Source organism: Peromyscus californicus, unplaced genomic scaffold, assembly GCF_007827085.1.
Source record: "Peromyscus californicus insignis strain IS unplaced genomic scaffold, ASM782708v3 Scaffold_7__1_contigs__length_154581171, whole genome shotgun sequence".
Classification (NCBI taxonomy): Eukaryota; Metazoa; Chordata; class Mammalia; order Rodentia; family Cricetidae; genus Peromyscus; species Peromyscus californicus.
Window position 1 is genome coordinate 91,384,327 of NW_026294595.1, and position 24,348 is coordinate 91,408,674.

The 24,348-nt window shown below is 39.8% G+C and overlaps 1 protein-coding gene across 1 annotated transcript in view; it reads left to right on the top strand.

Annotated features, from left to right (window-relative positions):
• Spred1 (sprouty related EVH1 domain containing 1) overlaps positions 1-16,102 on the top strand; it is an 82,314-nt gene extending 66,212 nt beyond the window's left edge. Inside the window, exons 5-7 of the mRNA XM_052722852.1 lie at positions 856-1,008; positions 9,103-9,204; positions 11,169-16,102. Coding sequence (XP_052578812.1) covers positions 856-1,008; positions 9,103-9,204; positions 11,169-11,816 — 903 coding nt within the window. The 3' untranslated portion in view covers positions 11,817-16,102. The remainder of the gene's footprint in view (positions 1-855; positions 1,009-9,102; positions 9,205-11,168) is intronic.
• The last annotated feature ends 8,246 nt before the right edge of the window (positions 16,103-24,348 follow it).

Sequence of the window (24,348 nt, forward strand, 5' to 3'; positions counted from 1 at the left end):
TATAAATTTAAAAGATCCTAGTCAGTTTATGTAATTTACTTGTTTATTTTAGAAGTAGCATTAGCAAACGCTTCAAAACTTATTTAAGAAACAAAATATACATCTTGAACCTTTGAGTTTGCTAACACTATAATGATTATTCCAGATTATTTTAGGATAATTTGAGTCAGTGAAAATACTCAGCCATTTCTACTTGACTGTCAAGATCTCTTCTCAAATAATTACACATTAATGGAGACAGTAGCAATGGTATAATCTACACTGAAAAGAAATGGAAACACCTAGGACTTTGTCTTATAGTTGCTACTTTTCACCTATGTAACATTTATTTTATTATAGACATTTTTGTTTGTGATATTTTGAAATACTGTCTTAAGTGACCATCACTAGTCGAGTATATTTCCTCACCTAAGTCTATGGTGACTGATGAAACATTTAAGTGTAAGTCATTAACAAGTTCAACATGGTCATGGACCACTGTTGTTCATGTTTCTGTTCACTGTATCATCAGTATAGTTTTTACTGTGTGCTTTATATTTTTAATTTGCAAATTGTTATATTTACTTGTATTTTCTTCCTAATTTCTTCATCACCTATGTATTTGTATTACTCTCAATGTAATTAAAGGCTTTATCATTGTATCTCTTTGGAACAGTAGCCTTTCATTTCTTCTGAATTATTTTTAAAAAGGTCAGTGTTCATGAAGTTTAAGTGTTCTAAATTTCCTTTTGTTTTGGCATGGCATTCTGATTGTGAACTTTTGAGTTCAGGGAATTGCCTTTCATGGTGATGGTAATGGCATGGACTTACTCATTGTGCTGAAGTGTCTTTCTTTGTTGATGTTATTCCCATCAGACCACTGAAGAGGACGCTTCTCGTTCCCTAGTGAAAGATCACCTTTTCCAGCAAGAGACAGTTGTTACCAGTGAGCCTTACAGAAGCTCAGACATAAGACCTTTACCCTTTGAAGATCTGAATGCCAGAAGAGTCTACTTGCAAGGCAGCCAGGTGAGGAAATGCATACTATTCGTATGTATAGCATGTATAAACTGGTGTGCCACAGAAGAACACCAAAACCCTTTGTCCTTTACCAGGTTAAAAATAAATAAAACCCAGAAAGGGTATTGATTTACACTTAATGTTAGTCAGACGAGATTGGGTGCATTCAGGTGGTATGGCCGTAGACAAGTTCATGTACTGCTCTGTAAAAGGGCACGGGATGTGAAGGTGAGTGCTGCAGACAGGGAGGAGGGAGTATCGTAGTTCAGGCTGTTGTGATACAACATGAACTGGGTCACTCAAACAGCAAGGTTTTTGTTTGTCTCTTTTATCCTACAGCTCTAGCAGTTAGAATGACAGGGAGTTGGAGTGGCTGTGGTAAGGGCCTTTTTTCCTAGCTGGCCAACTGCTGCCTTCTTGCTATGTCCCCAGTTGGTTGGGAACGATAGAAATAAAGACAGATGTGGCTCTAACAAGGACACTCATTCTGTCAGATCAGGAGTTCTGTTCTCATGACCTAACTATCAGCCAAAGGCCTATCTCCAAATAACCGTTACATAGAGGAAGCTAGAAATTCCACATTTGATTTCAAGAAGAGACATGCAGTCTCCATTACAGAGAACACCATGAGCAAAGGTGTATATAATCTGGAAGAAAACAACAACATATTAAAAACAAAGGGAAAAAAGCAGAGAACCGGCACCAGATTATTGAATGTTCAAACTGTGGAAATCGCCTTGTATTTTATCTAGTGTGTTTTTCACAAACCTGGGTACACAGTTGTGTATTGGGTTATACAAACACCGGAGATAGCCAGGCGGTGGTGGCGCACGCCTTTAATCCCAGCACTTGGGAGGCAGAGGCAGGCGGATCTTTGTGAGTTCGAGGCCAGCCTGGTCTACAGAGCGAGATCCAGGAAAGGCGCAAAGGTACACAGAGAAACCCTGTCTCGAAAAACCTAAAAAATAAAAAAATAAAAAAAAAAAAAGCAAACACCAGAGATAAAAAACAGATCATTTATATGGATTGTCAGTTTTACTCAAAAACAACAATTCGAAGTCATTGTCCCATTTACATTCCCACAGGTAGTTGAAATTTCCTGGGACACTTGGTATTACTCTACCTCTTTTCTTTTATACTGAAGTAGTCACTAGGTAGAAATAAATAGTATTTTATTGTGATTTTAAGTTTTATTTCCCTGATTACATGTCTCATATTGAGTTGCTTGGCCTTTTCTTACTGAATTGCAGGGATATTCTTTGCATTATTTTTAGAACCAAGTCCTTTGTTAGGTACATGCCTTATAACATCTTCATAGTTCAGGGTTTTTTTGTCTATAAATTGAGTAGTACTAGAATCTGCCTCCAGGAGTTAGGAAACTACAATGACAAAATGTGATATATAAAGCACCTGGGGAAAGTATTTTGTTAAATAAAGAAAACGATATTATTCCTAGTCTCTAATAATTCAAATGTGTCCTGATCTCCAAGATTATAGATAGAGCTAGATAGTAACGTCCCAGTTAGCAGGAATTAAATATGATGGGTTTGTTTCCTTTAAAGCTATACATTTATTTGTTGAGGGGTTAATATACAAAATTATGCATTTGATGATTGTAGCACGAATCTTAAAAGGTCTTAATAAAAACAAACCTGGAGTCAGGTATTGGGGTGAATGCTAAAAGATCAGAGAGACAGAACCAACCACAGCTAACCTCACCTCACCAATTCCTCAGCGGATCTCGTTTCCTCAAACTGGAAGCCTTTGTGTCCTCATCCGAACAGATCTCAACTGAAATGCTGCTCAAAAGCCCAAAAGCTTAACAGACTCTAGTTCCTGGTTTTCATGCCTTCTATACCTTTCTGCTTCCTGCCATCACTTCCTGGGACTAAAGGCATGTGTCACCATGCCTAGCTGTTTTCAGTGTGGCTTTGAACTCAGAAATCCGGATGGATCTCTACCTCTAGAATGCTAGGATTAAAGGTGTGTGTGCCACCATTTTCTGGCCTCTATGTCTGTCTAGTGGCTGTTCTGTTCTCTGACCCCAGATAAGTTTATTAGGGTACACAATATATTGGGGGATACAATATCACCACAAATGATGGTGCTTTCATACTTGCCAAGAGTAAAACACTCTTGTGTTCAGCACAATGGTGTTAGGATTCCATACCATTTGTGTTTGGATATAATCTGAAAGGCATCATGGAGAATTTCCCACAGTACAGAATCCAACCCTTAGTTTGCAGAGCAGAAACTTCATTTTGTTTTTCAAAATAACTAAATTGAAGTCCCTTTTCTAAGATTCAAATACTTCAGTTTGAGGAAATGATACATAAGAATCAGAATCCAAGAGGATTATATAACCAGTATCTTGTCATCTTAGCACATACTCTACATGCAGTAGTTCTTGATCTGGGCTACTACTAAAAACCTCTTGGTGTGAGTATAAGTGTTCAACAGAGGAATTAAAATGCTTGAATATTTAGTTGTCTGCTTCAGAGTTATCTTAATGACAGATCCTTTTCTACAACAGAGAAGCTACCTTTTCAAAAGGACTGGACAGTTGCCCTGTTGAACTATAAAGTCTAGAATGTTACCTTACTTATAGCTACCAAATTTAGCTGCCATGTTTATAAATTCCTCCAGAAGACACAAGATTGTGTGGTAAGACACAAAGAGCCTTATTTCTCAGTACAGCGTAGTAGCATGACCTTCATTTTCATGTTGGTTTCCTTGTTCCCTAAAACATCAGGTTGGTGTTTGCTCAAGATGTACAAAATAGGCTTGCATTATAGAGCTTAGAGCTATAAGGACTAGTTCTCATAGTATTTGATGGAGCTATGCAAGCTGCCAAGGGAGAAAAGTACTCAGTAGACATACCCAGTTGTGACACTCGCATAAGGATGTTCATATTCTGAAAGATGCAATAGTGGTGCTTGTATTCAGTGAGTGACAAACAGTCATCTAGTTGGACATTCCACTGAGTAGGAGGGGAGTTGACCAACTCTCTGTGGCTGGTAAAGGTCACAGGCCCTAGAGGAGAACCCCCTACTGCCACTTTCCTAAACCAGTTTAATTTCTGATTGTATTTTAAGTACTTATTCTTATACCCACAGATATAAGGCTTGGGGAACATGGAAGAAAGATTAAAGAGCCAGAAAACTAGGATGACTGCTGTGAGCTAGTGTCTTCTCTATATGAGAGAGAAGCTGCAGCTGTGAAATCTCAACAATATGGCTGCCTAAGCAAGACCTGAAAACTGAACACCAGTTGGCATGCCAGCATAGGGGAGTTCTCACAAGGACTCACTCCTCGATGAAGGGCTGTAGGCAGTTAATGGCTACTGAGAGAAGGAGAGTTCAGGAACAAGCCCCTGCTGAGCTAATCCCAAACACATGAGAAATATCAAAGGGACTCAGCTGGTTGTATTTCTAAATTTATGTGTATATATTTAACAATAACAATTAAGGAATAAGAGACCATGAATTTGAGAGGGAATAGCAGAGGACACAGAAGGAGTTGGAAGGAGAAGAGAAGAAAATAATCTAAATATATCTAGGAATTTATATGAAATGCTAAAAATTAAAACAGAACCTTAAACTTCAGGAAGTCAAGACTAACCGGCCTGACTGTTTTACTTACGTCTTCCTTTCTCTGGGTACTAAACAGTCCTGCCTTCAGAGAGAGCATTTTCTCTTTCAGGGGATTCCTGTGCATATATCCTTAAAAAGGTCCGAAACAGAGGTGGACAAAGCATATACCCGGGAGATTTGCAGAAGCGAGCTCTGTGGGAAAGTGTCCCCAATGCTGGCTTCAAGTCTTCCCTCCAGAAATGCTTACAGACGTTGTCACTGTTTTTCTTTGGCTCCTTTAGTGTTCCGTGGCTGTTTAAATGGTTTGTATAGATAAGTACATTGTTTGAAAATGATAATACTCAGTTAAGGCTTAGTTCAACCAACTGGCATGAAAGTCATAGCTGCTTTTCTTACCATGAACAAGATAATGTTTATGAATTGAGGTCATGATCAGAGGTTTGTGAAATGTAGGAGCACCCAAGAAGCTACCACACAACCCAGAAACATCCCAGCCTGCCCCTTACCTTTACCTCTGTTACTTTGGTTTTTATGTGCTTAGTGTTCTGCTTTTCTGGATCTCTACACTTGGTCTTTTTCTTCTGCCAGGCTTGATAATTCTTTTCTCCAGCTATTTGCATGTGTGAGTTTCTTAGGGAGTGCATAGGTGGGTTTTTGATGTTGGTGTGCAGTAAAAGACTCTGTGACAAATTGGTCCAGCCCTTCTTAAACTTTCCCCTCTAGCAACCCTCCTTTGCATAAGAAATTTTTGTGTGACCATGGGTATGTATGGATATAAAATAGGTATACAAGTGATAACTTGTAGTTGACTTTAAAACAGCTCCTTGGCAACATTTAAATTTACCAGAGACAAATGCAACGTGTGCACTAATAAGATTTTTACATAAATAAACCAGTGATTTGTGGTGAAGAGCATTGGTTGCTCTTCCAGTGGACCCCAGTCCTCTTCCCAGAACCCATGTGGGACCCACAACTGTAACTCCAGTTCCAGGGGATCCAATGCCCTGTTCTAGCCTCTACAGGCACCAGGCACATACATGATGCATAAACATATGTATAGACAAAACACTTATAAACATAAAATTAAAAATTAAACCCTGCCTCAGGTGCAGTATATAATACTGCAAAACATTGTGTGTCTTTAAAAAAAAAATTTGAATTGATCAGTATTTTGATTTATTACTATCAATGCTGAGAATGCCACTTCTCACAAATACAAAATAGCAGGTATATGTTTAGAGCCATTTCAGAAATTTGCAGGTAAATCTCCTAATCAATCCTTTACCAAAATTTGACTTTTTTAAATGAAACTTGTAAGTCAGCAACTTTTGAAATAAAATACTGTTAACAGTGCAGTCTAAAGATAGAGTGCTGATACATGCTGAGGAATGGCAGCAGGAAAATAATAAAGCCCATTTTTACAATTAAACCATTATGATTCTGTAAGTGCAGGAAGCCTTTTATGTACAGTAAGGAGACTGCCATTTATACACACAGTCTTTGATCTAAGCCACAGTGTTTCAGGCAGTGTTCCTAGGTGTGACCTGAAGGCGAGTACCATGCAATGTTGCCTTGTGTGTATTTAGACTCAGGGCTGCGGTGAAGTGGTAACATGGACAAGTGCTGTCAGAATCACCCCAGATTGATGATGTTTGATTTTGAATTAATTTTTTTGGTCTGGTTGTATTCTCAGAAACCTCCAGCTGTTACCTTTTTAATTTCATTTATTATTTCAAATCCCACATTCAAATATGTGACCTCATGAGGTCACTACTCAGTTTAAGAAGATGCAAGTTAGACTACATAAGTAATGTATGCTTTGTGCACAGGGAGTGTATATTGATCAATACAAATTCCAGTAATTGGAAATAGCTGTTATTGTTGATAAATTATTTAAGAACATGCTGTCATAACAAACCTCATATTGAGTAGTAAACTAAATGATATTTTGCTGTGTGCTCTGAATGCTAGTCCTTTTTGAGGTTTGTCTGTGGCTCCTGTCCTGTGTGTGTGTCGGGGTGGGTGGTTGTTTTAATAAACACGGATTTTTTGCTATTAATGTAGTATCTGTGTTGTATTTGCTGGTGTTAATTAGTAAATTCCTCTCTGTACTTATCTTGCCATTTTCCTCCCGGTTGTGAAAGTTTTGTGACTTTTGTCCTTAACACAGCTTGACATGTTTTCTTCTGTAGTGGAGCTCCAGTTGTTTTTATTTCCTGCATAGAACTGATTTATTAGAGCCTCCCCCATTGGTGTACAGTGCTGTGTGTCACATAGAAAAAGTCCCTGTATTGGAGCCTTTCCTGCTGGTTCATAGTGTCCTGAATGTCGCATATCAAGCTTACCTGTATGTCTGGGTCTGTTTCTGGTGTTTCTGATGAGATCTGTTACCATTTTGTCTGTTCCTGTACCACATTGTCATCTTTAGATTCCATCTCTGTAAGAAATGTTATTGTTCAGCAAGTGTCCTAACTTAGCAGCTTGTTCAGTTTAAGTTTGGTTAAAAAAGAAAACTTTGTGTTTTATATTTGTTGTTTTGAATCAGTGCATTAGCTTAGGGAGGCTTTGGTGTCATTCGTGAAGATGGTACATCCTTCTATATAGTTCTTCCTGTGTTTCTCTTAACTTTATATTTTCTTCAAGAAAAGGGATTGTATGTCAGATTTACTTCTTTGTACTATTTTGTTGCCATTATGAGTAGAATCCTTTTGAAAAAGTATCTTTTGGCTTTTAAGCTGATAAATTATCCTAAAGATAATAGAAATAGCATGTATTCCCAGTGTTTTCAAAAGCAGGACTTTATTGCGGTGTCTATTTTAACACCTTTGTTAAATGAGTGTAAAAGCAGTATTGTCCGTTTGTCTCTTTACTTACAGGTCACATGAGAGAACAGTATCTACATTATTGGTCCATTAACTTGGATAGTTGCAGAATGTGTATGTGTTTATATGGGATGTGTATATGTGATTTTTGAGATAGTAAAATAGGGATAATAAGAGATAATGGAAAACTATTACAGGAAGTTTTTTTTTTTTTTTTTTTCTTCTTCTAGCACCGTGGATTGAAACCAGGGCTTTGTACGTGCTAGGCAAATGCATTACCCCAGAACTATAACCCTTGGCCATTAAGACTACGTACTTTTTAACTTGAGGTCATTATATTAAGTCAAGAAGTTTCCCTCTTACTTCCTTCTCTGTAGTGTTCCCTTATTTATAATAGTTTAACAAATAGTTTATTCTGTGTTTCCTTCATGGAGTCTTACCAGAACTTTTAATCCATATTGGTCTCTTTCCCTGTTAATTCCTGAATTCTTATATGTTCTACCTATAAACCTCATACTTCATATAGAACACATGTGTTGCTATTTTCAAATTACACTTTAATTATTAAGTGTAGCAGGGTTTAGATGAGAATGTTTCAGTAAAACAATAAAAAGAATACAGAACGACTGAAATACTGATGATGATTAACATGGAAGTTCATTATATTCTTTACTTTTTATGTCTATTTAATTTTACTATAAAATTCTAAAAAGTAAACTGATAAAATTTTAACCACAATCTATTGAGTTTTAATGTTCTTTACAATTCAAGCTAAGAAATCTTATCAGGACATTGACTGCCCTCATTTTTTAAAAACGTAATTCATATACCATAAAAATCTCTTGTTAATGTATTTAAGTTTGGTTTTAATATATTTACAAGATTGTGCAGTCACTTCTACTCAATTCCATAATATTTCTATCACTCCAAAAAACCCATTGTGATTATTGTGCCTTGCCCCTCCCATTTTTGTTGTTTTGACAGGATTTTACTTTGTATTCCAAGCTAGACTAGAACTGTAATTTTCTAGTCCAGGTTATCCTTTAGCTCTAGTGATCTTCCTTTCTCAACCTCCAAAGTGCTGAGATTACAGGCATGGGTCACTATACCTATCTTCTGTGTTGTTTGGTTTTGGTGGTAGTTTTTTTTTGGGGGGGGGGAGGGGCGTTGTTTGGTGCAAGATGTTATTTGCTGAATTGGATTTTAAATGCATTTTACAACAGAAAATTCTTTCCAAGAGTAAAATGGGGAAGAAGTGATTCTGCTTTTCATTCCTTTTTTTTTTTAAGATTTATTTTGTGTGTATGAATGTTTTACCTGCATATGTGATACACAACATATATGCACAGCAAACATACATGTGTGGTTCCTGTGGAGGCCAGCAAACAGCTTGGATCCCCAGGAGCTGAGTTACAAATGGCTTTGAACCATTGTGTGGGTGCTGGGAACCAAATCCAAGTCCTCTGTAAGAGTAGCAAGTATTCTTAACTGCTAAGCTATCTCTCTAGCCTGATTCTGCTTTTTATCCAAATGGGTTTTTGGTGTGTGCGGTGGTGAGGAGGCTGGTTAGGCATGATTTTACAACCTATCAGGTGTAAAGGCTTGAAATGTATGTTGTACTTGGTTTTGTTTAAAGTAAGAAATTTATATACTGCTGTCACTTAAAATCGAAATTATTGGAATTTTAGATGCCATTCAGTCAGCAAGGCCTGGACATTCAGAGCCGAAGTATGGAATATGTACAGAGGCAAATATCTAAGGAGTGTGGGAGCCTAAAGTCCCAAAATAGGGTAAGTAATGGTCATTTGTCTCTTGGTCTGAAACACAGCAGCTCAGCATCCAAGTCTAATTTCCACTTGAGTGAAATGTATATGAGACTTACTCAGTATGTATCTGCTGCATCTCTGTACATAGGCTCTATTCAGCCTGAGTGGCTTTTGACTCTGCACCATCAGAACAGGACAAAACAGGAACTCATGTTGCTAATTTATGCACTGCATCCTTCACTTCATACTCTGGACTTCACGTGCCCTTCTCACATAGAGAATAATAATATAGCACCTGCATCCAGGGGTCCAGAAGGCTTGTCCCACTCCAACATGTACTCTAATTCCTAAGTCTTAAACTATCATTTCAACAAAGTGTAGATAACCCCTGGGAAATGATTCATCTTGAGACAAAATTGCTCTCCAGCTGTGATCTTGTGGAACCAGACAGAAGATAGCTTCTAGAATACAGTGTTAGGAAAAGTGTAGAGTAGAAAATAAACAGTCAGTCCCATTACAGAATTGAGAAACTGAAATGAAGACGTCATAGTTCATCCTAAGGGAGTCCAAACCCTAATAAGAAGCATTTTGTTCCATTTTAGGACTTGGAATTAATCATCTTTGGTTTTGTGGTTGTTTCTTCTTGCCCTCTTGAGTTGGTGGTCCTCCCTGCTTCCTCCTCACCCCTAGTATCAGCATTGCTATCAGGGTCCTAGAACACCATAGCATGGCCTGCTGCAATAAAAGATTAGCCTTCCCTCTTGAACTGTGGAAACACGTCTCAGCCCTGCCTCCAGAGTCAGGCTTCTTTACTGGAAGGATGGAGTATGCCTGTAGCCACACGGTGCTCTTGGCCTGTTTTGCAGAGACCCAGAGATGAAACCTTCTGTCTCCATCCTGCACTACCTGCTTTAGTCCATGTTGGCAGCACTTTGCTTTATCCAGCTGTGTGCCCGGTATCCTCTCCACTTCCCCATGGTTTGCAATAAAAGTACACTGAGAATTATCCAAAGTTTTAGTTTCCCTTTGCTTAGGAAGTCCTTTATCATTGTGTGCAAGCACAACCGCGCACACATACGCCCACACACCTGCCATACACACACGGTATTGTAAACAGTAAGAAGAAAACTGTGCCACACTTTCAGCACTTCTGTTCAGTATTGTTACTTCCAAGTTCTACCTTCCAGGTGTACCAAACCTGATTGATCTCGTCACTTGCATTTTCTTTCTCCCAGTGTCCAGTAGCACGTTCTTGTTTCTGTCCTAGTCCTCACCAGCAGGACCTTATAGGCCATATTTCTACTAGTGGTTTCTGAGGCTCTGACATGTGTCATAAAACATTTCTAGTCAGGAATCATTACCCGTTTCTATGTTTTTAAAGATAGTACAATGGCAGCCAGCTCTTTGGCACTAAAAAAAAAAAAAAAACTAAAATAGAACCAGTAGGTGGATCTTTTAAGGAATTGGCTTATACAGTAATGGGATATAAATCCAAAATCTAGTCCAGGTCTCATGGCACAGACCTATAAGCCCAGCTACTCAAGAGGCTGAGGCAAGATGAATGAGAGCACAAGACCAATCTAGATAGCTTAGTGAGGTCCTGTAACACGATACAAAGTGCAAAGAACTAGTTGGTGTAACTCAATGGTAGAGTGCTTGCCTAGCAGGCACAAGATCTAGGCTCATTCTCCAGTACTGGAGAGAAATAGTAACCCAAAATCTACAGATAAGCCATTGGTTTGGAGATGGAGGAAAACTGGAGCCTGAGTACAAAGGCTCCCTGCTGGCAGAACTTCATCTTGCCATGCCAGAGAGACAGTTTTAGTTTTAGGTATTATCTGATTGGATATGGTCCACCAGCTGAAGTGTTGATCGAATCCAAAACTTTTTCACAGAGCTCCTTGAATGAATCCCTAGATAGGGTCGCTCCATCAAATTGACATAAAATTAACTGTCATAGTCCTTTCTGCAATTTTTATCTTGTCTAGGTCCCTTTGAAGTCAATCAGACACGTCAGCTTTCAAGATGAGGATGAGATTGTCAGAATAAATCCTCGAGATATCTTAATACGTCGGTATGCAGACTACAGACATCCGGACATGTGGAAAAATGACTTGGAGAGAGACGATACTGACTCCAATATTCCATTTTCTAAACAAGACAGTAAAAAATCAGACTATCTCTACCACTGTGGAGATGAAACTAAGTTAAGTTCCCTGAAAGACTCTGTGGTATTTAAGACACAGCCTCCCTCGTTAAAGTTTAAGTCGAAACGAAGAAAAGAGGATGGGGAACGTTCTCGCTGCGTGTACTGCCAGGAAAGGTTTAATCATGAAGAAAATGGCAGGGGAAAATGCCAGGATGCTCCAGATCCTGTTAAAAGATGCATATATCAAGTTAGTTGCATGCTCTGTGCAGAGAGCATGCTGTATCATTGTATGTCAGACTCAGAGGGAGACTTTTCTGACCCTTGTTCATGTGACACTAGTGATGACAAGTTCTGCCTAAGATGGTTAGCCCTGGTAGCTCTGTCCTTCATTGTACCATGTATGTGCTGCTACGTCCCTTTGAGAATGTGCCATCGCTGTGGTGAGGCGTGTGGGTGCTGTGGTGGGAAACATAAGGCTGCTGGGTGAAGCAGTTCAGGGCCAACACGAGCTTAAAATCTTCATCTCCAGGAATTAGCTAACTTGGATTTGTGGAAGCTGTTGGCAAGCAGTATGGAATCTTGCCTGGTATTGGGTCCATGCTTGGAGGAAGCAGAACTCGTCAGTTCTTGTGATTTACAGATGCCAGCCGTGCCGATGTTTCCCTGAGTGCATGGCATGTTCTGGGACAGATCATAGAGCATTTGCAGAAGAAAGTCATTTCTGGGTATTGACTACAGCAGGTCAACATAGATTATGATCCAACTAAAAGGGATTAATTTTGGCATTTTTATATTTATGCACTAGGTGATGGGACTTTTTAAAGATATGAATTTTTTTAGGACATTAACTAAAAAGTGCACTAAGAGACAGTTGATTTCAGTTCAGAAAAGTTAATACTTGGAAATTAAAAGAGAAAACAAGTACAACTAAATCATTTATTAGTTGTTTTTTGAAAGCAGTTTTATGTATAAATAACAAATGTTTATATTTAACTAAATGTAAGGTACGAACTATGACATATTAAACTTTTCTTGCCCTTCCTAGTTCTGAGGTAGATGTGCATATATCTACCACCACATTCCATGTATTTTGAATATTTAACTCATCTAGTTAATAATGTTTGTATCCATGTGAAAGATTTGATATGTTCGTCCTCAGTTTTCTTTGGCTGCAGTTTATATTGAGTTATTATCTGTACATTCTGGAACTCTAAACTCTTTAAAATACTCTAATAGCCTTGAGTGACCAACTTTTTTTTAAGCACAGATGTCATTGTCTAATGTTGTGATGGAAACGTAACACTTATTTTTATACCAAGAGACCGAGGAACTATAGAAGGGAAAGCGAGGGGTCAGTTGTTCTGTTTTTGTGGTATTCACCCAGCAAGTTGTTTTCTTTCAGAGTTCCCTCCTTCCAAAAAACTTAACCTTGCTCATAAAGGTTTTACAAGGCAGGAGCATTAACTGGATAGTTAGTGTGAAGCAGTTTCTTCTTGAGTCTCCATTTATCATTCTGCTAAACCAGAATGCACACAGCTGTTTCACTGATTTTTTTTTTAAAGCTTAATCCTCTGTGCTTATTATTACTCACATAACAATAACATTTTTTAGCTGCATTTTATTTCAGCTAGCCAGGAGCAAAGTTACTTTGCATTAAATGTATGCAGAACTCTCCCAGGAAAGTATTTAATCCGCCATTGTGAATGGAAGATCTTGTTCATCACATCCTGTTGCAGAGCATTTGTATTATGGGATGTTTGATTTGCAGAATGGTATGGTATATTTCAACAAACCATTTAAAAGTGTTTTGGGGTCAAATTATTTTTTTTTAATGTTACATTAAAATTCTAACCATCTGAGGGATTCTTTGACAATACTCCCTTGACACTTGAGCAGTGTGCCTTTTTTTTCCCTTTGCTTAAAGTTTCTGAAGTGATAGAAAATCACACAGGTTTTCAGTGTCATTTCTGTACTGTTACTTTATGTGTCACGCTTCAGCTTGTGTTAGCTTTCTTCTTTTGCCCCAGATCAAACTGAGCAATGTATATATAACACTATCTGTCTGTAAGATACTTTTTTTTAAGAAAGCATTTATATTTATATGACAGCTTGAACTGACAACATTATGTATATAGATCATCTTGAAGTATTATTTCACATTGAAAAGAAGAAAAATATATTGATAACTATAGATGTTATGAAGAAGAGGTTATTTCTAGTTTTGTACTAAAAATCAATTGGATGAACTAAATCCAAAACCGGACACTGTAGCAGCAATTTTAAGTCTTATTTTTACTGTTTCTATATTTGGAGGCTGCTACACAGATGATCTTCATCCCTGACATTTTCAGATAAACTTGGTTTCCTAGAGCAGACTGTTAACTTTCAAAATTCCTTTTTATTGTTGAAATAGAAATACTGGTTTTCTTTCTGAATGAATATTCATATTTGTAAGTATGGAGTTTATAATTCAGGTTGGAGCAAGGTGTGAATAACTGAAGAAAATAACTTGCTGGCTATGTAGGAAATGCCGTGGAAATGAACTGTGTATATACTTCTGGGAAGAACAAAATTAATCATTTTTCTGTTAAGCACTAGTCACTATAGTGCATCTCCTGGTTCTCTACTGTATTTTATACGCAACATACATGCTTTAATATTTTAATGTTTGTGCATTAATATTTTCAGTTTGTTTAACCACTTTGCTGCTAAGATTTTGCCATCCTGTTCCCATTTTTTCCTTTACAGTTTTAAACATTTCTCTTCATTAAAAACTATGGTAATGAAATTGTTTTTTTTTTCACCTTGGATTTTTATAATTAGCATATACGAATTCAAATCAGTCCAGAAAAGTAACTGATGATATAGTAGTATTGAGTCCCTATGTGAATCAGTTGGACAGTTTAATCCTATTCCCAAGCACGTAGAGGTGGATTTGGGAATGATTTCTCATTCGCTGTACAGATTTGGCACTGCCATTGGGCGTTTCCTTTAAAACTCCCCTTGTGTCTAAAGTTTAAGCAGATGGCTCAACAGAATAAAAGTAAATAATGAAAATCATCGGAATGGCATGACCAGAAAGAATTCTGCCTGGTGGGCTTGTTTGCTCAGAATCAGTAGTTCTCAAGTGGTTCTTGTGGCTTATGGGGGAAGCCTTTGATTTGTTGAGCAGAAATACTTGTGGAGTTCCAGTGCCACCTGCTGGATGATTTTAGACCAGCGCCGAGAGATGGAGATGGTGTCTGCCCTGTAAAGGGCTGTTCAGAGGGTGGCCCACTGCCTACCAGAGAAACCAGGGGTAAGGAACAGCTCAAAGGAATGTAAATAAATCTTTTCTCAAATGCATTTTTTTGGTTGCTGGAAGATTTTAAGCACTTTTTTCTTACATATCCTGTTTTAAAATATTTATTGAAACTTGGAACTGGCAGTCAAACTTATGTATGTACTGAAGCAGTTATACAACCAGTTCCTTTAACTGAGAAGCCATTACCAAATGGTATTCCTATTTTCTTCCCAGTGCCAGTCAGGGAGAATTTTTAAAAAATCAACATAATTGCCTGTATTTTCTCACGACAACTCCAGAGAGTGTGTATGTTTCTAAGTGGATGATGATGAGGAGACAGGGCTTAAATTTCAAGGGAAAACTTGAAACTACCTATTTCCATTGGATATTCAGCAGTGCCTAAAATGAGCTTCTGAAATGATACAAATGCACTTTGAATTCATGTGTATAGTGCCATCTAAGTCCTTGGGTGAGCCTAGCTCTCTTCTCTCCCTCTCCCCTTCTCCCCTTAATGAAGTGGCACACAGGTATTTCTCAATACTCCTGTCAGTCTTCAGAGTGCAGAAAACATGTACTTCCCTCTAAATGGGCAATGTAGAGAGTTTTATGGGTCTGTCTTCTGTTGAAATTGAATGTCTGATTATATTTGGAATGTGTAACTTCGATTAATGTGTTTTTAAAGTAATTTTAATTGTAGTCCAACAGTGCATTGAGCAAGTGTAACCTTTTTCTGAAAAGTAACTTGGAGAATCTTAGTTAATGGATAAAACCAATTCATCACTAAAATGTTGCTCTTACTCTTGACTGGGCTTCCAGAATCACATTTCTAAGTATTAGGGGAAACACTAGAAAGTTGCTATAAATGATATGAGGGCCATGTGTGTTTTATGGTGAATCAAACTAAAAATCTTAAGAACTTGCACACACTGACAGAGATGATTTATACAAACCAAAAAGTGGGCGGGGAGGGAAGGAGACTTACAAGGGGCGTCAAGGTCCTCGTAGCCTAGCAGCCTGACCGTTAGAAACCTTTCAGTTGCTTTGGTATACTAACGTTACCCATTGTCCCAAAAGCTAGAATTGAAAAAGTTGTCAGTGTTTGAAAATTTTCAAGAATAATCTAGTCGAAAGCCTTTGTATTAAAGATACACAAGTTTTTGTGTGAACATTTCCAGTGTGTAGGATGTTTTGCTTTCTATTTCCTTGACCTCAGAAGTGCCTCACGTGTATATTACCCCCACTAGGAGCCTAACTGCATCCTTTCTAACGAGCAGTGGAAGCCTGTTTAACTGCTGTCCTAATGCATCTCCCCACGTAGAGTCAACTAGCTTGAGAGTTGTGAGTATATACTGTAAATATGCACATATGAGTTTGTAACTGCTTTTGTTCCATCATACCATGTAATTGGACTTATCAGATGGTAGACGATTTGTTTCAGTGATTTCCCCTCTCCTGGAATTACCTGATTAAACCAGTCATGAAATTTAAAAGGGCTTTTTCTTACTTCTTCAGAGCATATGCTATGTAAGATGGTAATCGCTAGAGAAGAAAGCAATGAATGGGGTTTCATTTTTCAGAGTCATATTCTCTAACTGAAAGTTCACCTGCAGTTCGACTTCATGACGTCACCCTTGATCCAGAGAATTGTTGTTAATTTACATAATTACTGGTCTGTACCCATGCTGCAGTTACTAGCTACCTTAAAGATGTGTGGCAAATGTTTAACAAACTACAAACTGTGTGTGTGTGTGTGTACGTACGTGTGTACACTAACCACTTGCCTTTGTATTACATCAAAAACAAGGGGGAACTGTTAGGGCAGTATCAATTGTGATAATATCACGACACCAAAATAATGCTTTTAGGTTATTGTGTTATAATTGATAATTGTAGTCATTTGAAGAATGAACTATACCCAGATTGTGCATGGTACAAAATCATGCTTGTTTACAGGCTTTGAGAAAGCTTTTTATGTTGTTCACATAAGGTCAATACCAAGTATAAGAACAGTTTTGTATCAGTGAAGTTGAATTGGGTTCCTATGATGCCATTAATATAGTGGCATATACAATAATACTCCTTAAGGAAACAACCAGGTAGCTGGAGAGATGGCTCAGGGGTTCAAGGTGCTTGCTAACTCTTCAGGTGACCTGAGTGGTTCCAGCGTCCACATCAGGCTGCTCACAATGACATGTAATTCCAGTTCTAGGGGATCTGATGCACTCTCTTGATTATGGAGGGGACACACACACACACACACACACACACACACACACACACACACACGGCATACATTCATACAGACACATACAGGCACATAAATGATTAAAAATCTGTCAATGCTCTTTGAGTTCGAGGCCAGCCTGGTCTCCAAAGCGAGTTCCAGGAAAGGCGCAAAGCTACACAGAGAAACCCTGTCTCGAAAAACCAAAAAAAAAAAAAAAAAAAAAAAAAAAAAAAAAAAAAAATCTGTCAATGTCTGATAGTTGGAGTGAATTTAGTTAAAATTAACCATTCTGAGATCTGAGTTTTTGGATCCTTGAAATAAATGATGGTTCAAAACTCCATTTGTAATATTAAGTCTAACATGAATAACTAGAATGTTATTGTTCCATGAAGTACCCTGTACCTGGTCACTGCTAATCCTTACTTAACTATACTGTATGGCTCCTTTTTCCTAAGAGGAGACTCTGGAGGTTAAAAAGTGCTCCTGCGGTCCCATGAGTGGACACCCTGGTCTGAACCCTAGTCTCTGACTCTGGAGTCCTGGTGCAGTTTGTCTGTCTATGACAGGTTCAGACACACTTCGTAGGATTAGAAGGGTCATGTGAAATAAGTGTTCACTCTAGAATTAGATCATGAGGCAGTTATTTTTTCTATTCCCCTTCATTCCTGGACCCCTGTTCAGCCCTCTTAACTGAGGCATGGAGAGTCCCAGAAAAGTGGGAACATAGAATTGCAGTGGAGCTCGGGGGAATCCTTGAGGCCTGGCCACTTTGGCTGACCCTCGTTTTAAAGCTAGACGTAGTCTAGTGTGGAATTACTCACTGGTGGCAAATCCCTAGAGGGATTCTTTTTCATCAGAGCAATGGCAGATACTTCCTCTTGAGGCAGAAGAAAAACAGTGATCTCTAGTGAGTCCCTCATCACCCCTCAAAGAACGGTGGGCCATTTCTGTCATCTTTCCCACAAGCCTGTCCTTGGAACCAGAGTAGAGTTGTGGGGGCGGGGTTGCTTAAACATGGCAAGATTACTGTCCCTCTTCCCTCAGAGTTGCTGGTTATACTAAGGAAATAATTTTTAACAGTTAAGAGGCTATGCATGAGTAGGAAGGAAGGACAGGATCAATTGAAGATTGGTTTAACTTTATTTCCATTACTTATTAACTCATTGTCAGATTGGAACCATCAATTTGATTTTTTTAAATGTTTGTTGTATCTTAGATCTTTGTGTCCTCCATACTTTCTTCCCTACTTTTTCCTGCTCTAAAAGTAATTTTCAACTTAGTCTGTAGAGGGAGAATTTATAAAAAGGAATTTTAACAGTATATTTTATATATATACGTACACGGCCCACCTCTCTTTCTGTTCTTCTAAGGAAGGCCACAGCAATGCAAAACACACAGCTCTTGTGCCAAAAGGAAAACGAGAGATTTATCTTAGCCAGGTCTGAGTGAACATAGCCTAGGAACATGGATTCAGGTTACCCTGAATGACACATTCTGCTGTGGAAATTATTGCATAAGCGTTTATGGTCACAGAACAAAAGTTTAGTCATAAATACAATCCCCACATACACTGCTGGGTACCTTGAGCACATGAGTTGTAGCGGGAGGAAACCATTGCTAAAGGTCTAAGATGCTATCTGGTGGCATATTTTAGCTTCGGAGTAGAATAATCTGCTAAATTAGTACATTCCAAAGGTTTTACCTGATACAGAGGAGGCATGATAAAGTTACTGAAGGAATTGAGGATAGCCCAAGGTAATTCTGATTCTCAATCTGCAAAATTACAGGTCTCCATAATGACAAAGTTCTGGTCAGTTGTAGAGTCTGTGACATGGATGTAGCTTTTTCAGGCAATGTCAGTTCATACCAAGAAGGCCTTTTGTGGGGAGTCGGTGTTTTTACTCTGCCTTAAAATTTAAAAGAACAATGAATTCATGAGCTTCCTGCTAGTTAGTAGATCTTGTTAAAGTATGAAAGCAACATGTTTACAAATGATGTGGTGTTCTTGTAATGAGATGCTGAGGAAGTCATCGTATTCACTCAGGACACAGGGCTGTCAGGCACTCTTTAGACAAGTATACTCCGTGTAACAGGTCAAGGGAATGTAGAGATTTCTGCAAGGCCATTGAGTTGCATCATAACAACCTTCCATTAAACCAGATGCTGAATTACCCAAGTGTGTCTCTTCCAGAAAGTTGAGGATGCTCCAGTTCTCAGTGATTGCCCTCATCCCTCAGACCTTTGTCCATGCTCCTCTCTGCCTCGATGGACCGCTGCACTGCTGCCATCCAGTTGGCCTAGTCATCACCCTGAGCCTTGCACTGAGATGGGAGTGGTGTAAAGCTCAAGTGTGCACAGCTCCCATCTCAGAATAAGGCTCGGGTGTGCACAGCTCCCATCAGTACAGCCTCTGGTGTGCACCATTCCCATCGCATTCTAGGTTCAGGTGGTGGTGGTGGTGGTGGTGGTGGTGGTGGTGGTGTTTTCCCTCCACTTACGTAAGTGCTTCTTCCTTTCTTTCACCCCTGCCTTGTCCACAGTGACACTGAAGCAATATTAAGGTTTCAGAGGGAAGTCTGTACAGGGTTGGAGAGATGGATCAGGGCTTAAGAGCACTAGCTGCTCTTAATCTAGTTTTGTTTCCCAGGACCCACATCAGGCAACGCACAACTTTCTCTAACTCCAGTTCCTGAGGATCTGACACCCTCTTCTGGCCTTTGTGGGCACCTGTACACACGTGGTACACATCCATACAGGCGCACACACATAAATAAAACTAAATCCTTCCTGACTTCAGTATTAATGCTTTGAATGTTTCGAAGGTGACAGTGGAAAGTCAGGGTGATCCTCTGTACCATGTTTGTGCAATGCATTAGGAGCTAACAAAGAGGCTTCTGTTTGCTTCCTGGTCATAGTGCAACCTCAAGTCTATTGTGCTTAGCAAATGTGGGCACTCATCCATTACTTCCTGCAGCTTGACTGCAATTGATTAAAGTCGTTTCCCTCTGGAGAGAGAAGGCTGTTAAAGTTTGTGTTTCTGAGAATGAGCTCACTGTCCTGAGCACAATAAGCAGGCACCCAACAACTAATCTATTGGTCTGGCCGACATATTATCGTAGAGACTTATCTCCTGAAGATCTGAAACCCTCTTCTTCCAGTGAATGGTTCTTTTCTTAAGCTTTTCATTTGTTCCCAGCTTGCTGGTTAATCTTGATTGTCAGGTTTACCATCTAGACTGAGAGGATCTAGAATCTCCATGGAAACAAACCTCTGGAGTATCTGTGAAGAGTTACCTAGATTAGAGTAACTGAGGTGGGAAGACCCACCCTAACTGAGTAGCACCATTCCATGGTCTGGGGTCCCAGACTGTAAAAGAGGAAAGCCAGCTAAGCGCCAGCATTTATTCATCCTCTACTTCCTGATGCAGAGAAAGTGGTCAGCTGGCACAAGCTCCTGGGGCTGTGACTTCTACACAAAGATGAATGGTATCCTTGAACTCTTGAGCCAAAATAAACCTGTCCATAATGAATACACACTGTATCTCAAAATTATGAAACACGGGACTGGACAGGTAGCTCAGTGGTTGAGAGTGCTTGCTGCTCTTGCAGAGGACCTGGGTTCAGTTCCCAGAACCCACATGGCAGCTCACAACTGCCTGGAACTCCAGTTTTAGGGGATCTGACATCCTCTTTTGGTCTTTGCAGACACCGTGCACACATGGTGCATATACATACGTGCAGGCAAACGATACACATAAAAACATTTAAAAATATGAAGCATACTTTATTTTCAAACAAAAAATTTACAAAAATGACTATATTGTGCAATAAAATAAATTTCAAAATGCTAGGTTGTAGACACATCTGAAATATTTAAGAAATATTAAAGGCCTTAGGGGTGCTGACTCATTTGCTCTGTAAAGCCAGACATGGTAGCATGTACCTATAATTCCAGGACTCTAGGAGAATGGGAGGTTGAGGCAGGGGAATCCCTGGAAGCTCATGAGCCAGCCAGCCTGGCATACACAATAGAAATAACAAAACAGAGATCTTGTCTCAAGGTGGAAGTGGGGACAGACACCTAACCTCTGACCTCCATACTCAAACTGTGGTACTTGTGCACCCACACTCACATACAGGAACACACACACATGCACACACACACAAGAAACGTAAGAACACTGCAAAAGTAATAAATTAGACCTATGATAAAAATTTAAGATTAGCACTGTGGAGATGACTCAGTTGTTAAAGGACCAAGGGTTAGTTAATTTACCACCAAGCCTAAGGATCTGAGTTCTACCCAGGACCCACATGGTAGAAGGACAGGTTGTCCTCAGACCTCCATATATATGCCTATACATGCATATATACACAATATATATATGAACATGAAGCAAATAGTAAAATTTTGGAAGAAGTTAATTTTTGTTTTGTTTTGTTTTTTTGAGACAGTTTCGCTGTATAACAGCCCAGACTGTCCTGGAACTTGCTTTGTAGACCAGGCTGGCCTTGAACTTAACAGAGATCTACCTGCCTCTGCCTCCTGAATGCTAGGATTAAAGGCCTGTGCCACTACCACTGCCCAGCCAAAGTTAGGATTATTTAAACCCAAACAACAATAATAACAGATACCAAATGTCAAAACTTGTATGGTACAGCCAAAGCAGTACTTCAGAAAATGTTGTACCTTTAATATTTAATTTTTAAATGAAGAAAGTAAAATTGAGCCCAAACTGAGACGCCAAAGCAATAAGCCCAAGAAGGAGTTGCTTAATAAGGCCAAAGAACGTCAGGAAAGGAGATGAGAATTTCAGATTAGACGCCAGTAAACTGGAAAGTAAGCATACAGTGTGTTAGGTCTCAACCCGGAACAACAGGCTGAGGTGCCTGTTAACATCAAAGCAGATGCTGGCTGGCACACCCTGCCCCCTACCCTAAACTTTACCCCCCAGAGGCTGGGCTGCCCTCCCCACAACTGCTCTTTGTATAAGCCAGCCCTTTTGGCTACACTGGTCCTGTTTACATTTTGACCTCTTGGCTCCTGCCTATCTCCCACATATACATGGCCCAGCTCAGTCTGTTAGTCATGTCTACTCTAGGCTCTTCCAGATGTCTCTTTCTCTCTCTGCCTCTGGCTATTTATTCCCTCGTATCTACGATAAATCTCCATATTCCCTCATATCTGCAATAAATCACCATACCTAGGAGCAGCCATGTCCTTTTTATTTCTTTTTTTCATTCACGATGTGGGAGACTGGGCTTTCTAGCCATCTATTGAGTGCTGTCTTTAGAGAAACTGACCTTGCTTTCCAGTACAAACCATCCTGTTTGCAAATAATGGTCCATAGAGTTCAGTTTCTTGTCTCTTTCTCCTCATGGTTCACTTCCATGTATTAAAGCCAATGCATAGATAAATAACAAGATTTCACTAATAAAGTAGTTCATGCAGTTTTTGTATGAATGAATGGAACAGAAAAGTGCTTGCTTCATATTTCACACATTTCTACAAACAACTGGAAGCTGCAAGGGTGGGAGGATGGGGATCAGAGAAAGGAAGCACAGACAAGGAGATTGAGAGCCAGAGGAGAAAATATGTGGAAGTGTGTGTGTGTGTGTATACATTCACAGATGTGCATGGGTGTACGTGCTCATATGTGTGCAGGTGCATATGCTCCTGCATGAGGAGGCCAGAGGTCAACCTTGGACATCATTCCCGAGGCATCATCCAAAAATAGGGTTTTTTGGGGGAGGGGACAAGGTCTCTCACTGTTCTGGAAGTGGACAGGTAAGCTAGGCGGACTGCCATGGAGCAAGCACATTACAGCACACTTGAAAAACAACAAAGACATGGGCTATCCAGGTAAACCTAGGTCCCTTGCATACAAGGCAAGTGCTTTACTGACTGAGCTCCCCACTCAGCACACACTGGGAGATACTGCCGGCTTGAGGGGCATCAACCACAAAACACAGGTGGCACCACTAATGCAGCGGTAGCTCGGTTTTCCTGAGCACAGAACCTATGTCTCCAGTTCCCAGCAGACAGCCAGACCGGCCATCTTTCTTTACAACGCTGTGAGCCAAGGCTAGCTCACCTGCTTCCATTCTGCCTGTACTCTAAGGTTTTTTTACATGTTAATGTGGTTGAAAAACGATGAGCTTATGACATGAAGATGACTTAGAATTCAGATGGCAATGTCTGTAAAGTTGGCATTATAGAATGTGTGTTTGTGTTCGTAGGATGCTCTGCATTGTGCATCCACCATGGAGGAGTTCTGAGTAGCTGGGGCAGACTCTGCAGCCCACAAAGCACTCACTGCCTAGGCTTTTAAAGATTTCTTTTTAAAAGTTGTGTGTGTGTGTGTGTGTGTGTGTGTGTGTGTGTGTGTGTGTACATGTGTGTGGCTATTCATGCATACATGTAGATAACTCAGGGTTGACACGTCTTTGATGGGAATCTGCATTTATTTATTTACTTATTTTTTTTATTTAGGCAGGTTCATTCAATGATACTGGACCTCAGAGATTCTGTTAGGCTTCCTGGCCAGTGAGGTTCCAGAATCCACCCTCAGTAATCTGTTTCCCCCCACCAAGGTTTACAGGAGTGTTCTGCTGTTACCTGCACAGCTTAGAAACTGACCAAACTGGGGTAACATGGAGTGAAGCAATAACAGGTGTGCACTCAAAAGCTGGGATTGGGTAGGCCATGCGTGCTAAAGCTGGTATACCAGCAGCAGTAGGGAAACTCAGCCAGTTTATTATACACAGTAGGTAGGGGGAAGATCTAGGCTAGCTAATCTCAGTAGGAGGCCTCAGAGGGAGCAGTCTCGGGCTGCAGTCCTCTGAGAGGGGCAGCTGTGCTTGGCAGTTTCTACACACAGAGTCCGCATCCATACTAGGACCAGGGAGAGGCTTTGCCATTTTTCTGAGCCTCATCTGGAAAAGGCCTAACCATTCCCAGGGGTCTGAGGCATTGGGGTCCCTGACCTAGCCATGTTCAGAACTCCATCTGCTCACCATACCACCCCCTGCTTTTTTTGTGGGTTCTGGGGATATGAACTCAGGTCCTTGTGCTTTCGATACAGGCATTTTACTGACTTTCCCAAGCCATTTTTTTTGTTTTTGTTGAGACAGGATCCCACATATCCCAATTACAGGCATACACCACCATGCCCAGTTTTATGTAGTGTTAGGAATCAAACCCAGGGTCTTGGGCATGCTTGGCAAGTACTCTAGCCATTGTGCTACATCCCTAGCTGATCATAGGAGTTTTGCAGCTGATTTTAAGGCTAGGGAGTTTGGCTTGTTTGCTTGAGTGCATGGCCCACCTTCTCTCTATTGAACAGGCTTCTGGTATTCATTAAATTCCAGGCAATGTGCAACGTTCTCGTCTCTCTCAGAAGAGCTGCCCTGGGTCCCTGCCAGAGCAGACATTTCTGACTCACCTGCTCACTCCACCCATTTGGATGTTTCTATCCTGGTACTGAATTCGGAGGCAGGACAGCTGAGG